Genomic DNA, 15,805 nt, shown 5'->3' on the forward strand with positions numbered 1-15,805 from the left:
TTTCAAGTGGTATCAGAGCGGGATTCATAAAAATTGAGTTTGAAAACTTTTTGAATTTGATCCATGGCTAACTTTGGGAATTGTAATACGATTGAAGGATATTCTATTACACGACCTCCTTTGTTTGACAACCTTCCTTTTGATTTTTGAAAAACTCACATGTCTAAATTTTTTCAATCAACTGACTATCGCATATGGATGCTTCTTAAAGAAGGATATTCTCCACTATCTCATGAAATTAACGGAATTAAAATTGAAGTTGCTTTTCCTAAATAGACTTTTGATGCAAGTGATTTAGCTCAAATTAATGCAAAGTGTTTGAATTGTTTTTTTTTTTGTGCTTTAAATTCAGAAGATTATAAGAGAATCTATACATGCAGTACTGGAAAGAAAATTTGGGATAGATTATGCACTACAAACAAGGGTACTAGTAAAGTCAAGCAATCTAAGTTGAATATTTTATTGCATAATTATGAACTATTCTATATGAAACCTTATGAAACTATCCTAAACATGTATATTAAGTTTACTCAAATAGTGACATCATTACATGCTTTATGAAAAAAACTTTCAAAGTTTGAAAAAGTCAATAAAATACTACATTGTCTACATGATAAATTTAATTCTAAAGTCACTGCTATTTGTAAATAAAAAATTTTGAATGAATATTCTATTTATAATCTGGTTGGCTCACTCATTGCTAACTAACAAAGTTTGGGTCAAAAGCTTTTGGATGCAGGTGAAACTATAATGCTAAAAAATGAAGTCATGGATGAAAGTGGCTTAGAATATGATGAGCGTGAAGAGTTAGCATCAATGACAAGTAAATTTAAAAGTCTACTGAAGCATAAGCATCAATAAAATTGGAACAAAGGTCAAAATAATAAGAATGTTAAGACTCCTCATGATGTGATTTGCTTTATGTGTAGAAAAATTAGACATATGAAAAATAAGTGCCCCAACTTAAAAGCTCTTCGTGCAAATGAAAAGAGCAAAAAAAGCTAATTGTAATATGGTGAAAAGATAAAAAGCAAAAAATCTCCTAACAGACCTAGCTTTTGAAACATCAAATCAGGAGCAGGACAATTATGTATAAAGCTTTATTTGTGTGTTTATCTGTGTTATAGTTAATGCATGCTTATATGTTTTGTTATTCATTGTTAATGTCTGTTTAATTTTTATGTCTTGATTATCTACTTTATAGTTAAATATATATAATTTTTTGTGAAAGTTTTATTGTTTTAGGTTGCCTTTTGTGATTTTATTTTCCCTGATCAATTTTCAATTTTTTTATCATTCTATTCAAATCAAATAATTGTTGACATTATTTTTTAAAAATGATAATTTACCTCTTTTTTATATAAAAATTAATCAAGTGATAGTTGTTTTTCCTAAAAAAGTTAAAGGAAGAAACTTCATGTTTATCCCTCTTCATTTAACTCCTTTAGTGGTATAAATTTTTTCAAGTCAAAATCTATTTCAAATTATAATTGGACTTAGAAATAGAGATTTGTTTCATCTTCCTATAATTTTCTATCTCATAAGAATATTTTTTGCAAATTAATGAATCTATTTCAAATTTTATCAATCAAGCTATTTGTCTATATCATATGGATTTGATTTACTTTGTGGTTTAATCTTCCTTATATAAGAGTGAGTACTTCCCTATAAAGGTGTTTGCTAGCTTGGTGACCATGCACACACACACACTCAAGGGAGTAAGATTGGGTTGAAATTAGTTGTTTAAATTTCTAAACTAATCATACAATATGATTTATATTATACTATATGATCAGCTCATAAAAATGATTAATTTTGATATTTATACAATTTGAACTGATCGTACTGTACAATTCACATCGTACAAGACGATCAGTAGAAATTAAGAAGCCCAACCATCAATCACAATTTAGATATTATTTTGAATTTCATTTTTTATTCTAATCATATTGTACGATATGCATCGTTCTGTATGATCTATGACAATCATGCCTAAATTGATCATATTATTAGGAGAGTAATTATAGTTAATTTATTCAATCATATCGTACATAACGATCATAAATGATCGTACTGTACGGCCTGATTCTTGCATGGGACGATAATTAATTGTCGCATATCATACATGATAAAATACCATCATTGTTCATCTAATCATCTAGGACAATCCCAAATATCGTATTAGATAATTAATACAAATTTGAACTGACTGTATTATACTAACCAGTGATCGTATAATACTAATATGTCAAATTCTATATATCATACTAGGCAATCCTGTGATTGTAATGTACAATATTTGACAACAGAATTGAATTTTTAGGGTTTTTCAAAGCCCTGGCCTTTATTTAAGCTTTCTCAAGAAGACTCAGTAAGTGTCCGTCTTTGGCATGCATTGAGTCTCCTTTCTTCTGGAGAAAACTAGAAGAGAGAGCCTTGAAAGGGAGGGGAAAGGTTAGAGTTTGAGAGGGAGAAGAACCTTGTAGGGTTCAAGGGAGTATGAAGGGGGTTTCACATGGTTGCTCCGGCAAAGCTTGCACCTTAGTACCATCATAGTCAATGTTTGTCTTAAGGGAAGTTTTAACAAGAAGAAGATCTCTTTGGTGTCAAAGGTTTTCCTACAATTAACTGCGTGGGTGAAAACTCTTATTTATTTATTTTTATTATGATTTTAATTCTCTTCCGCACCAAGTTATAAAAAGATTTTCTTGCATGGGACGATAATTATTTGTCGCATATCATACATGATAAAATACCATCATTGTTCATCTAATCATCTAGGACAATCCCAAATATCGTATTAGACAATTAATACAAATTTGAACTGACTGCATTATACTAACCAGTGATCGTATAATACTAATATGTCAAATTCTATATATCATACTAGGCAATCCTGTGATTGTAATGTACAATATTTGACAACAGAATTGAATTTTTAGGGTTTTTCAAAGCCCTGGCCTTTATTTAAGCTTTCTCAAGAAGACTCAGTAAGTGTCCGTCTTTGGCATGCATTAAGTCTCCGTTCTTCTGGAGAAAACTAGAAGAGAGAGCCTTGAAAGGGAGGGGAAAGGTTAGAGTTTGAGAGGGAGAAGAACCTTGTAGGGTTCAAGGAGAGAGAGAGAGAGAGAGAGAGAGAGAGAGAGAGAGAGAGGGTGCAGCATTCATATGAGAACGAGAATTTTTAAGTGAAATTTTTTTAAAAAGGAAAAATCATGGGGCATTGCCCAAATGAATTGTATCCACTAGTGGTTGTTGTTGATTTTATACATAATGTCCTTCCTTCGAGGACGGCGTTGGCTCAATGTAGAAAATATAAATCATATAGAGCACAATGCATAGTTAGAGTTTGAAGAATTCAATGACATGGAGCCATTACATAGTGATTGGGCGATGATGGTTTGTTGGCAGTGGTGCATGGGTAGAGTTCCAGGTTTCTTCATGCCTCAGAGTTCTTCTTGATCTCTAGCCTAAGGTCCAAGCCCCTCTTCATGAAGAGAGTGAGGGTCTATTTATATATTTTGAGAGTGACATACTTCATAAATATTAAGAAGTTCCTTGATCATTTTTCTACCCACTTTGATTCAAATGACTTTCACCAACCACTAATTATGCATTAATTATCATATGATATATATGTTACTTTTTGATTTAATTTGTAATCTATGAATCTAGGCTTTTCGATATATATGCTCTCCTCACTCTCTTCTAACATTTTTTTTTCTCTTCTAAGTCATATGATTTATATATATATTTACTTTTTTTTTGGATATTTAGGCTAATTAAGACAAACGTGCACACATCATATATGTAAGTTTCAAATCTAAGACCTCGTTGTTGATAATCAATTACCTCTTAGGCTTTGAACCCAAGAAAAGTACATATGTATTCATGGCAGGAATATAACAGTTGGGAATATGCTCTCCTAAGTTAGTGAATACTTGCCAAGATTTGTGGATTCACTCAAGTAAAAAAAGCTAAAAATTATCTGTACTTATCAGCCAAGCAACAGGATAATCCCTGGTAAATTTTGAAGGTTACTCTTTGTAACCAAATAAATGCTTGTATTTAATTACTACCCCTTCTCTGTAATTAAAAGTTGGTGACGAGCCAACGGCCATCGCCAGCACCTTAAATTAACACGCACCAACTCTTTTTACTGTCCCATTTTCAATCCACCTTTTAACCCAACCGACTTCAATTTCGTACTATAGCTAAGCCTCTCAAGAATCAAGAATCCTAATTCTTTTTTTTTTTATGTGTTTATTTGTTTGGAGATTGAAGCATTATTTTTAGAAAAAAAAAAAAAAGCATTGCTCACTAAAGATGTGTATAATATTTTATAAATGTGATTTTTAAGTAGTTGTAGAGAAAACAACTTTTTAAAAATTGCTATGATATTATAAATATATTTTTTTCTTAAAAAAAGAACGACTACTTTCTCAAAGTTGTCATATGAGAATAAGGCTCCGTTTGTGATAGCTTTCTTATTACTTTCTAAAGCAGTTTTTTAGTGCAAAAATTTTTTAATTAAAAAATTTTGTACTTAAAAATTGCTTTAGAAAGTAACAAGAAAACTGTCCAATACGAAACCTAACTCTAATTGTAAAAAATAACTTCTCATCACAAAAAATTTTAGTAAATAATGAAAAAAAAAAAAGAAAGTAGTTGTCAAACAAAATTGTGATTAAATTTAGATGCTAAAATCTACTTAAAATATTAAAATCATCATTAACAATACTATGGGATTTCAGGGTTGCTTAATTGCAGTAGTTCTAAATTCATACATTTCGAACAATCAAAGTAAATTAGATACCATGTATTATGAATATATAGAAAATAAATGAAGAACACTTTTTTTTTTCTATTTCATTACATGTAAAGTTTAAAGTATTGTACATTGCTAAAATCTAGTTGTAGGATTAACTCGATGTATTTTTACATTGAAACATTCAATAATAGCTCATTAATATGTTTTTTAAAATGACCATAATAGTTTCATATATCCAGAATGCATATGAGAACACGAGCTCATAATTTTAGCACATTATAAATATATATGGTTGATACATCATCAAGTCCTACAAAATTTAAAATCATTTGTCAATTCCTTGTGCATCTACAATCCTTTGATTGTAAAAATTTTGAGGGGAAAAAATGAATTATAATTCGATGATAGAAAAATAGTCATATGTCATATGAATCACCGAGTTAGATAAGCTTGGAATTCTTCACAGTAATGTCATGAGTTATATTTATTCTTTATTTGGTCATCATAATATCACTTAGGCTTCGTTTGTGACAGTTTTTTTACTGTTTTCTAAAATGGAGTTTTAATACAAAAATAAAAAAAAAATTGTACTAAAACTCCGTTTTAGAAAGCAATAAAAAAGTCGTCCCAAACGAAGCCTTAGGCTTCATTTGGGACATCATTTTTAGTGCTTTCTAAATTAATTTTTTAGTACAAAAATTTTTTGAACTAGAAAGTGCTTTAAAAATCAGTAAGAAAGCTGTCCCAAATGAAGCCTCAGCCTTTTTGCATGAGATAATTCTTGAAAGATTGTGATGTTGCCCATTTTGTTGTACTTATATGATTTGCATGAACTTCCACTTAAGCCTAACTAGAAGCTTGATATGCATCTAGAGTATCCATCAAAATAGAGCATATAAAAAATATTTTTAATAATATTAAAAGTAGCATTTTAAATTATGGATGAATTGATTATCATGTAGTTAATATGAAGATGAGTATCGAGCAAGTATGGGTTCTACATCCTCTATATATAAATTCAAATTTGATAACTTATAGAAGGAAACACCCAAATAACTTCATAAATATAGAAGAACTTAATGGAGTTAGTTGAAAAGACTAAGCTAATATGAGTGAGAGAACTGTAGCTAGGTCAACTTCTCCTCTTAAAGAGTAATTAAGACACACTCAACCCTCATTCAAATATGATTGAGCAACCCAATGCTTCTACTCCAAATGAGAAGCTCATTATCTTTAGTATAATTTGTTATATTACACCATTTCTACTTTAAAGAGTGGAACTGGCCACTCCTAGCACAATCCACTATATAATAAAAGAACTGTTCTTAATTTGAAATGCTAGCCAAAACACTCTTGAGGTTTGGAGGAGACTTAGGTTTTGTTTGGGACGGATTTCTTACTGCTTTCAAAAGAGCTTTTTAGCACAAAAATTTAATTTTTGAACTAAAAAGCTTCTTTAAGTAGTAAGAAAGCTGTCTCAAATGAAGCCTTAGGGTCAGCTTGGGATGGCTATATTTTTTTATAAATGTGGTTGTAAAGTAACTGTAGATAAATTAACTATTTTGAAAGTCGTAATAAAAACCACCTTCTGAGCATAAATTTTTTTTGAAAGCTATAAAATAAAAATGACCAAACATAAATTGTGATTGTGGATTGAAAAATAAAGCAGTAAGAAAACCTTCCCGAACGAAGTCGTAATGGCTATCACTTACAACTATGAAATACAAAATATTTTATATGAACTTTAATTATAAAATAAATAAAACAAGAGTAATCAAATTAAATAACAGTCCTAAAAAATGGAATCAAATCAAAGGTTTCTTTAGCTTTTAAGGTGACTTGGGTTTTGTTTGGGACTGTTTTCTTATTGCTTCTTAAAACGGTTTTCTAGTACAAAATTTAAAATTTTTATACTAAAAATTTATTTTAAGAAAAAGTAATAAAACCGTCCCAAACAAAATCTTAACGACTATCACTTAAAATAGCAATTTACATATACATAACACTTCATTGCAATATAAATAAAATAACAGTACTAACATATTGATTGGAAGAACTTTATATAAGAGCCATAGAGACCTTGAGATGTTTCACACTTTACTTTTTCTCTAAGACATACGCCTTATATTAAAAAAAAATTTGAAATTTAAGTGGAATCATTAAAAATTAGGGGTTTTTACATACTTAACACTTAAAACTATATTATTTACACATATAACACCTAAACTTATCTATTTACACAAATACCACTAAAAAGCTGTTTATCTTTCTAAAATACCACTCCGTTTCTTCTCCCGTGAAAACCCATCTGATACCCTTATTTGCACGCAAAACTCATCTTTCTCAGTGTTTGCTCATCTTCTCCATTCCGTCGAAGATCAAAACGCATCTCTGCTCCCGTAAAAACACGGCCCACCGTTACCATTGACGCCGCTCGTCAAGCCTACTGTCTGTTCTACCTCTCAAACTAAACAAAACCGATTAGGTAAATAGCCTCTCATCCCATCCAAACTCCTGTTTCAGCTATTCGATGAAAGTAACTAAAGCAGATAAGGAGGTTTATGGCTGGTGTTTGTGAGATCTAAAGGTATAAACCCTAAAAACAGAAAAATAAAGAAATAAATGTTCTTACATATAACTAAAAAAATCATTGAAACAAATCGATATTTTACATATAAGAATTTCTTCATTTTGAACCACAACTGAATTTTTTGAGAAATTGTACATATATCCAAGTTTGAGAAATTCTGTTGTTATTTGAGAAGCAATGGAGAAAGGAGCTGCTATTTTTCACTGGAGCTCTTCTGCTCAGTTCGCTTCTCTCATATCATTTGCCTTGTTTGCTAAGTGAAGAGCTCTGTTTGTTTCCTCTACTTGGGGATCTATGTTACTGTGAGATCTTTTGTGTTTGTTGAAGGGATTTGCGAGATATGATAGAATTCCTTCTGTTGATGTTTGTATGAAGTCCTGTAATTTTGTCTTGCGAGCGAAGAAGCGAGTGATCGAATGGGTTTTCATGGAGCAGAAACGGAGAGGTATTTTAGAAAGGTAAAGAGCTTTTTATTAGGATAGGTGCTTAGTAAAATTACAAATTATATACTTGTAGCCAATAATAAAATGACATGCGTCTTGCTAGTCATTTCTCATCTATTTAAACTCACTCATGTACGACAGCTAAGGTGAATAAGACAATACATCTTTTCCTCTTCTTGATTCATCTTCCTCTTCTCCGGCCTTGCTCCGACGATCAACCGATCCATCCAATTCTACATGGTATCAGGCCTTTCGTTTCCTTTCCTTCTCGTCCTCAATCATGACGATTTCCAATTCCGCTTCTTCCTCAGCTACAGAACAGCAGCCAAGAATTCTGACCGAGAACTCCCCAATATCCCATTCACTCAAGTTCGTCGTGTCCAATCTCAAGACTCTCGTTCCGCATCAATTATCACCGGACAACTATCCTATCTGGCGTCATCAGATTCTCAAGCTCCTTCGGGCAAATGATTTCGAGCTGTTCTTGGCTCCGCCCACGCATTCCGGCAATACCTCCGATCCCGATATTGATCCTGTCATCAAGAATTGGAAGATTACCGATTAGAACCTTCAAGCTGCGGTTTGCTCCACAATTTCTCCGGCGGTGCTACCCTACATCATCCACCTCGACACAACTCACGAAATATGGCAGGCTCTTGAAAGTCAATTTCAGGACACTAGCCGCTCCAAAGTCATACAGCTTCTCAATGAACTTCATCACGTGTCGATGAAAAACCTTTCAATGACGCAATATCTCACAGAGATCAAGAAACTTGTCGATCAAATCGCCTCCGCCGGATCCTCCATCGACTCCGAAGACATTATATTACATATCTTGAATGGGCTAACTCCGGCGTATCAATCGTTCAAGACATACGTTCGAAATTCTCCCCTACCCATTCGACTCGAAAATCTTTATGCAATGCTAATAAGTGAAGAAATTCACGTTAATGCCGATGCCGCTCGCCTTCACACTGATACGATCCAGCAATCCGCTCTGTACTCTAACAGGGGTCGCGGTCGTAGGAACCGCGGACGCTCGTCTCAGGCATCACAGTCGGTTTCTCGCACTAGCCAGCAGCAATCGCTTCCCGTTTGTCAAATTCGCCTCAAGAAAGGGCATACGGCGGACGCATGCTGGCATAGGATGAATGCCAACTATATCCCGCAGTCGAATACATCTAAACAGAACAATGCTCTCGTCGCAAACTCAGAAGCTCCATCTCAAGACTGGTACCTGGACACAGGGGCCTCTTTGCACATGACGAACACCAGCGACAACCTCTGTCAATCCACTCCCTATATGGGCAACGACGGTATCTTCATCGGGGATGGCAGGAACATCCCGATTGCCCACTCGGGCACGGGTATTCTTCCCACCCCGAATCGTAAGTTTCTCTTATCTAATTTGCTACACGTTCCCAAAATCTCTTACAATCTCCTGTCCATCTCTCAACTTGTTAAAGATAACAACATTTCAATTACTTTTGACCCTTCCGGTTTTGTATGTAAGGATCTGACGACAAACAAGCAGCTTTTACGCGGTCCTTGTAAAGCAGGTCTCTACAAGATTACACCTACTTCAACTACTACCTCTCCGGAACTCGCCTGCACTGCATACACGAACCCAAACTTCACCTGGCATGATCGTTTGGGACATCCGCATTTCAAGATCTTGAAGAATATAGCTCAAAGCAATTCGGCATTACACATATCTTCTTTCAATACTTCATGTACCACTTGTATTCAATGTAAACTGCATAAACTACCTTTTGAAAGTTCTACCTCTCGAACGAACACACCACTCGCACTCGTGCACTCCGATGTTTGGGGCCCGTCACCGATTTCCTCTACTAACGGTTTTCATTTTTTCGTTATGTTTGTTGATGATTTCTCCCGATATACTTGGTTGTTTCTGATTATCCATAAATCTGAAGTTACTTCAACGTTTATTACATTTACCAAGTTTATCGAAAATCAAACGAAGCAATCTATTAAGATTCTCAGGACCGACGGTGGAACAGAATTTAACAATTATGCCATGAAATCATTCTTGCATTCCAAAGGTATTGGTCATCAAATGTCTTGTCCCTACACTCCGGAGCAAAACGGAGTGGCCGAGCGCAAGAACCGCCACATCGTGGAGACCGTTCGGTCTTTGCTTCACAAAGCCTCTATGCCATTCCAATATTGGCCTGAGGCCACTGCAACTGCTGTATACTTGATTAACAGGATGCCCTCTTCAAACACCCAAAACAAATCTCCCCTGCAGCTTCTCTTTAATACTACTCCCGAGTATACTCATCTTCGGGTCTTCGGGTGCGAATGCTTCCCGCTTCTTCCATCTCATACACGGACAAAATTTGATCCGAAATCAAAATCTCACGTCTTCATGGGATATTCAGATCGGCATAAAGGCTACATTTGCCTTGACAGGGAATCTCATAAACAGTTTATCTCTCAACACGTTCGATTCATTGAAAATTCGTTTCCGTTCGCTACTAACTCTCCGTCCTTGCAGATATCTTCACCGGTTTTGCCTTACTCGTTGCTTTTGCCAACGTCTAAATCCCCTGAGTTCAATACGCAGCATACAAGACTTCAGCCACAAGCATGTTCCTCAACCAATCCCACGCACATTCTTGCAGCTTCTCCCATACATTCTCCTCCGACTAATCATGGTGATATCACTGCCCGTAACATATCTTCCCCCGCGCAAGTGAGACATCCAATGATCACTAGAGCTCAGACGGGCTCCCTAAAACCACTGCAACGTCTCAATTTGATGGCTAACACGCTAAACCCTGCGGACTCCGAACCCGATCCTACCACTTTCAAAGAGGCATCCAAACATAGGGAATGGAGGCAAGCGATGGCCGATGAGTTCGTAGCACTTCAACAGCAAGGCACTAGGGATCTTGTCCCACATCCATCTAACGCTCCCGTCCTCGGTTGCAAATGGACGTTCCGCAAGAAATTCAACTCTGACGGCAACGTGGCTCATTTCAAGGCTCGGTTAGTCGCTCAGGGCAACTAGCAGGAGTATGGCATCGACTACGGCGAGACGTTCAGTCCAGTTGCTAAACTACCAACCATAAGGGTCCTCTTCACTATAGCCCTGTCTAAAGGGTGGCCGGTTCAGCAGTTGGATGTATCCAATGCTTTCCTCCATGGACAACTTACAGACACCGTTTATATGGCACAACCAAGAGGATTCATTGACAACGAATTTCCCGAGCACGTCTGTCACCTTCGAAAATCTATATATGGCTTACGTCAGGCACCGCGACAGTGGTATACTACATTCACGAAATACTTAATTCAACTTGGATTTCACTATAGCACGGCGGATCCCCCTCTGCTCACATTCAAACAAGATTCGACTCTTCTCTTTCTGCTTGTATACGTCGACGACATTCTGGTGACCGGGAACAATGAAGCACTCCTATCAAACATGCTGTCCAAATTACACAGTAAATTCAATATGAAGAACCTCGGCTTGGCTCATCACTTCCTTGGCATCAAAATACAAAAACTTCAAGATAAGTATTTCCTATCTCAGTCTGCTTACGCTACCTCCATTTTAAATTCAGTAAATCTACTTCACTGTAACCCCCTCACTAATCCCTCGTGCACGAAACTTCCCGATCAGGTTCCAAACGACAGCAATCTATCCGCAAACGAGACCTACAAACGGGTAACAGGATCGCTGCAATACTTGACGTTAACTCGCCCGGACATTGCACACGCGGTTAACGTCCTCTCTCAGCATCTGCATGAACCATCTCAAACACATGCCTACCTTCTCAAGCGACTGTTACGATACATCAAAGGAACACTGTCGTTCGGCTTACCCATTCTACCGGGATCACTCAACCTTTCTACCTACTCAGACGCAGACTGGGCAGGCGATCCAGTCACAAGAAAGTCCACAATGGGTCACTGCACATTCCTCGGCAGCACGCTCGTCTCGTGGACAGTCAAGAAGCAGACGACAGTTGCTCGGTTGTCCACAGAATTCGAATACTGGGCACTCGCAGCTGCTACCGCCGACACCATTTGGCTCAAGCGTCTGCTTACCGACTTCAGTATACAACATAGCCAGCCGATCGAGCTCTTCTGCGATAACACCTCTGCAATCGCGCTCGCACACAATCCAGTGTATCACGCCCGCACGAAGCATATCGAAATTGATCACCGGTTCGTCCGCGATCATATTCAAAACCAGGTCATCCGCCTAACTCCGATCGACACTCTTCATCAAATCGCGGACATCTTCACTAAGCCACTACCTACAGCTCGATTCAAGGATCTCCGCTCCAAACTCACGATTCAAGATGAATCATCCGTTTGACAGGGGCTATTAGGATAGGTGCTTAGTAAAATTACAAATTATATACTTGTAGCCAATAATAAAATGACATGTGTCTTGCTTGTCATTTCTCATCTATTTAAACTCACTCATGTACGACAGCTAAGGTGAATAAGACAATACATCTTTTCCTCTTCTTGATTCATCTTCCTCGTCTCCGGCCTTGCTCCGACGATCCGCCGATCCGTCGATCCATCCAATTCTACACTTTTAAGTGGTATGTATGTAAATATGTAAGTTTAGGTGTTAGATGAGTAAATAATATAGTTTTAAATGTTATGTATGTAAAAACCCCTAAAAATTAAAATAGAAGCGTAGTGGAAGTACTTCATGACTAGCTATAGTCAATTAACTCCCAATTGGCCAAATTTAGCTACAGCCAATACTCTAGTGGTTATATTGAACTAGCTAATCAAGGAGCATTTAAAAATTAAAAATAAAATCATAATAAATTCATTTATAATAGAAATAGGTCATATGATATATAAAATAATATGCAAAAATAATAAAATACGCTGATAATGAATTAAGTTCGAATTCAACAAGTACAAAATGATTTCTCCATTGATTACCAATTATTATATATTAATTTTTAAATGTACTAACATATAGATGTATTAGAAATATTCCATAAAATATTCAATTAAAAGCTCTAAACAAATTAAAAACTACTAAAATATATATTAGCTTTAATTATTCTAGTTAAATATTATTAACAAGAAAATTATAAATTTAATGACAAAATATGAAACATAAACTCAAACAAACTCTTCAATAATATTATTGATACATCTCCAAAAATAGTCTTGGTCGTACATGAATCTTGAGGCATATTCAAGTTGAAAATTTTCAAAATTAAATGCAGGACTGTGAACTCCAATTTCACCAAACTTTTAGTTAAACTAAATGTCTCGAAGAGACGAACCCAACGATACCAAAATAGGTCCAATCTGAGCCAAAATGAGTCCAAATTAAGAGTTTGAAGCATATTCAAAAGGATCAAAGCTTTAATTGGATCATAAAATGATATCCACATATGACATGCTTATAGTCGTATTGAGCGGCTCGGCGACATGAATCCAACGAGCCAAAGATCGCTGAATTTTGACATCATTAAAACATTTAAACACTTGAAAAATGCTCTATGATAAGGGGAATCAATATGGGTCATCTGATGAGGCACTCAGAGCCTACCCTGGATCTTCTTTATATTTATGGGATGTTCCACTCACAAAAATATATAAATAGACCTCTAATCTCTACATAAGGGGAGACATTTGGCTACATATTGGAGAGAGCTCTAGGGCTTCAAGAGCTCCGCACCACCGCTGGCGAAACATCCATCGACCGTCGCCCGAGCACTAACCGGCCCACGACAGCCCCTGGACTTCTACTTGGCAGCCGACCGCTGCCAAACTTCCACTTGGTCTCCAATAGTTGTCGGACTACAACCCAAACATCATCGAACCACCGCCCAGCTTTCAATCATCCTTGAACTTCCAGCCGGTCGCCAACTAACACTAGACACCCACCTGACCATCGCCTGACCACCCTACGGCCTTTGATTGCTGCCAGAATTCCACCCGACCGTCGACAGCTGCTGGACTGTCGCCCGACCATAATCAAACCACTGCCTCGGCGTTAACTATTGAGGGACAACCACCCAGCTGTTGATTGCCACCACAATTCCACCCGACCATCGTTGGACTTCCACCCAGCTGCCTACCACTGCTAGACTTCCACCCGATCGTCATCAGACTTCTGCCTGACCTTGTCAAACCATCCCTCGACCGTTAACAACTGACACACTTCCACACGACCATCATCGGACCATCGCCTGACCGTCAACCACTATTAGGCTTCTACGCGGCAGTCGACTGCTGCCAGACTTCCACCCAACCATCAACGAACCACAACCAGGCTGTCGATGGTAGCCGGACCTCCACTCGGCTGCTGATAACCTCTATATTGAGCCAATGCCTTTCCTACAAGAAAGGGACTCATTTGTAATCAACCGCAAGTACTAGTGGATTCATTTAAACTGGGTTAGGCCTCGTGATTTTTTTTTCTTTTTTTTTTTTGGTTTTCACGTAAAAACTATGGTGTTTCTTATTAACGTTACACTCCTACTCTTTTATTTGTTCATTGGTTAGATATTCATATAAAGCAAATATTCTAAATTATATATTCTCTACCGTCGTGAATGTTTAAGTCATCAGCAATTATCAATCAATTATAAAATTAAGTAAAATGTTAAGACATGATTATTAATTATTATAATTTATATAAAAATAAATTGTAGAAAATTAAAGCAAAAAAATTTCCAAAAAGTATAAATAATCTAGAATAATATAGAAATACAATTTTATCATTTTTTAGTTTTCATTCATCCGTTTTTGACATTCTATATAAATATGGACTTGTTCAATGTTATGCTTAATGATGATTAGACTTTGGGGAAGCTTGAGCCTAGAGTTTGCATTGGAGTCTTCTTCATTTGGTCCTTTTGAATTTCTTTCTAAAGAATCAATTAAGCTACTAATTAGTTTAACACAAAATATCATCTTTATTGTGATTTTTTTGTCATAAGAGTAATTAGTAGATGCATTTAATAATCCATTTTAAATGACAACCCCATATGATTATAATTGATATATCATAAAAAAATTTATCTTTATCGGGCACGAAACGTGATGCAAAATCAAGTTTGAATTCCGAAATTAAAATTGGGACCATCTGAACTCCGATTTCAGCAAAATGTATAGCCTAACTGAGCATCTCGAGAATACAAACCCAACGACATCAAATCCAACCTAATCCGAGCCCAAATAGGTCCAAGGGTTACAAGCGTTGTTGGAAGGTTCAAACCACAATTTGGATTACCAAATAGTTTCCAAACATAATGTGCTTGTAGTCAAATCGAGCGGCTCGACGAGACAAATCCAACGAGCTCAAGATCACTAAAATCTGACATCACTGAGACATTCAAATGTCCATCAAACGGTCCATAATCAAGGGATTAAACATCAGCCGTCCATCTAACCACTCTCCATTTACCCTTGATCTCTCACCTACTTACGGTCCATGCCACTCCAGTCCGAACCCCATCCCTACTCCAATTTAGACTAGCTCGCAAGGAGACGGAACTCAACTCTCAGAGAAGGGCCCGAAATATTAAATGCAAATTCTCTCAATCGTGTAGCATCACATACATGTTTGCAATCAAAGTGTGAACGTGATTATCAAAATTTATATGAAATTGCTTCTATCAAAACTTTAATAAGTTCTGATGATATTCCATGTTAAGATCAAATGAGTCCAAGCTCTGAAACTAACACAATTGTCTATTTCCTTTATCAGTAGAGATGGGTTGTGTTCTCAAAGAAACAAACCATGCTTCTTTATCAATTCATGAGAAACTGCACATGTGAAAGAAATTTAAATGATGATAAAAAAAAAGGAGGCTGCTGAATCATTACTTATGAGCTCCAACTAGTAGCCTAAATTATCACAACTATAAAATTATGGGGCATGGCGTACAAGGATAACATGTTCTTTTTAAGTTGTACCGATGAAACCAAACACACAACATACTTCATTTGACGTCTAATCAATAAAGCATAGAGAGA

At 36.2% G+C, this 15,805-nt stretch overlaps 1 protein-coding gene across 1 annotated transcript; it reads left to right on the top strand.

Moving 5' to 3' along the window:
- The first annotated feature begins 11,000 nt into the window (after window positions 1-11,000).
- LOC110115110 (uncharacterized mitochondrial protein AtMg00810-like) lies at window positions 11,001-12,158 on the top strand. Its single transcript, XM_020848246.2, has one exon. The coding sequence runs from the start codon at window positions 11,001-11,003 to the stop codon at window positions 12,156-12,158; it is 1,158 nt and encodes a 385-aa protein (XP_020703905.1).
- The last annotated feature ends 3,647 nt before the right edge of the window (window positions 12,159-15,805 follow it).

The sequence above is a fragment of the Dendrobium catenatum genome, unplaced genomic scaffold (assembly GCF_001605985.2).
Source record: "Dendrobium catenatum unplaced genomic scaffold, ASM160598v2 fragScaff_scaffold_926, whole genome shotgun sequence".
Classification (NCBI taxonomy): Eukaryota; Viridiplantae; Streptophyta; class Magnoliopsida; order Asparagales; family Orchidaceae; genus Dendrobium; species Dendrobium catenatum.

Bases quoted from the DNA above. Each gene is read 5' to 3' on its own strand.
- LOC110115110 (XM_020848246.2), top strand. From the start codon at position 11,001: ATGGCACAACCAAGAGGATTCATTGACAACGAATTTCCCGAGCACGTC.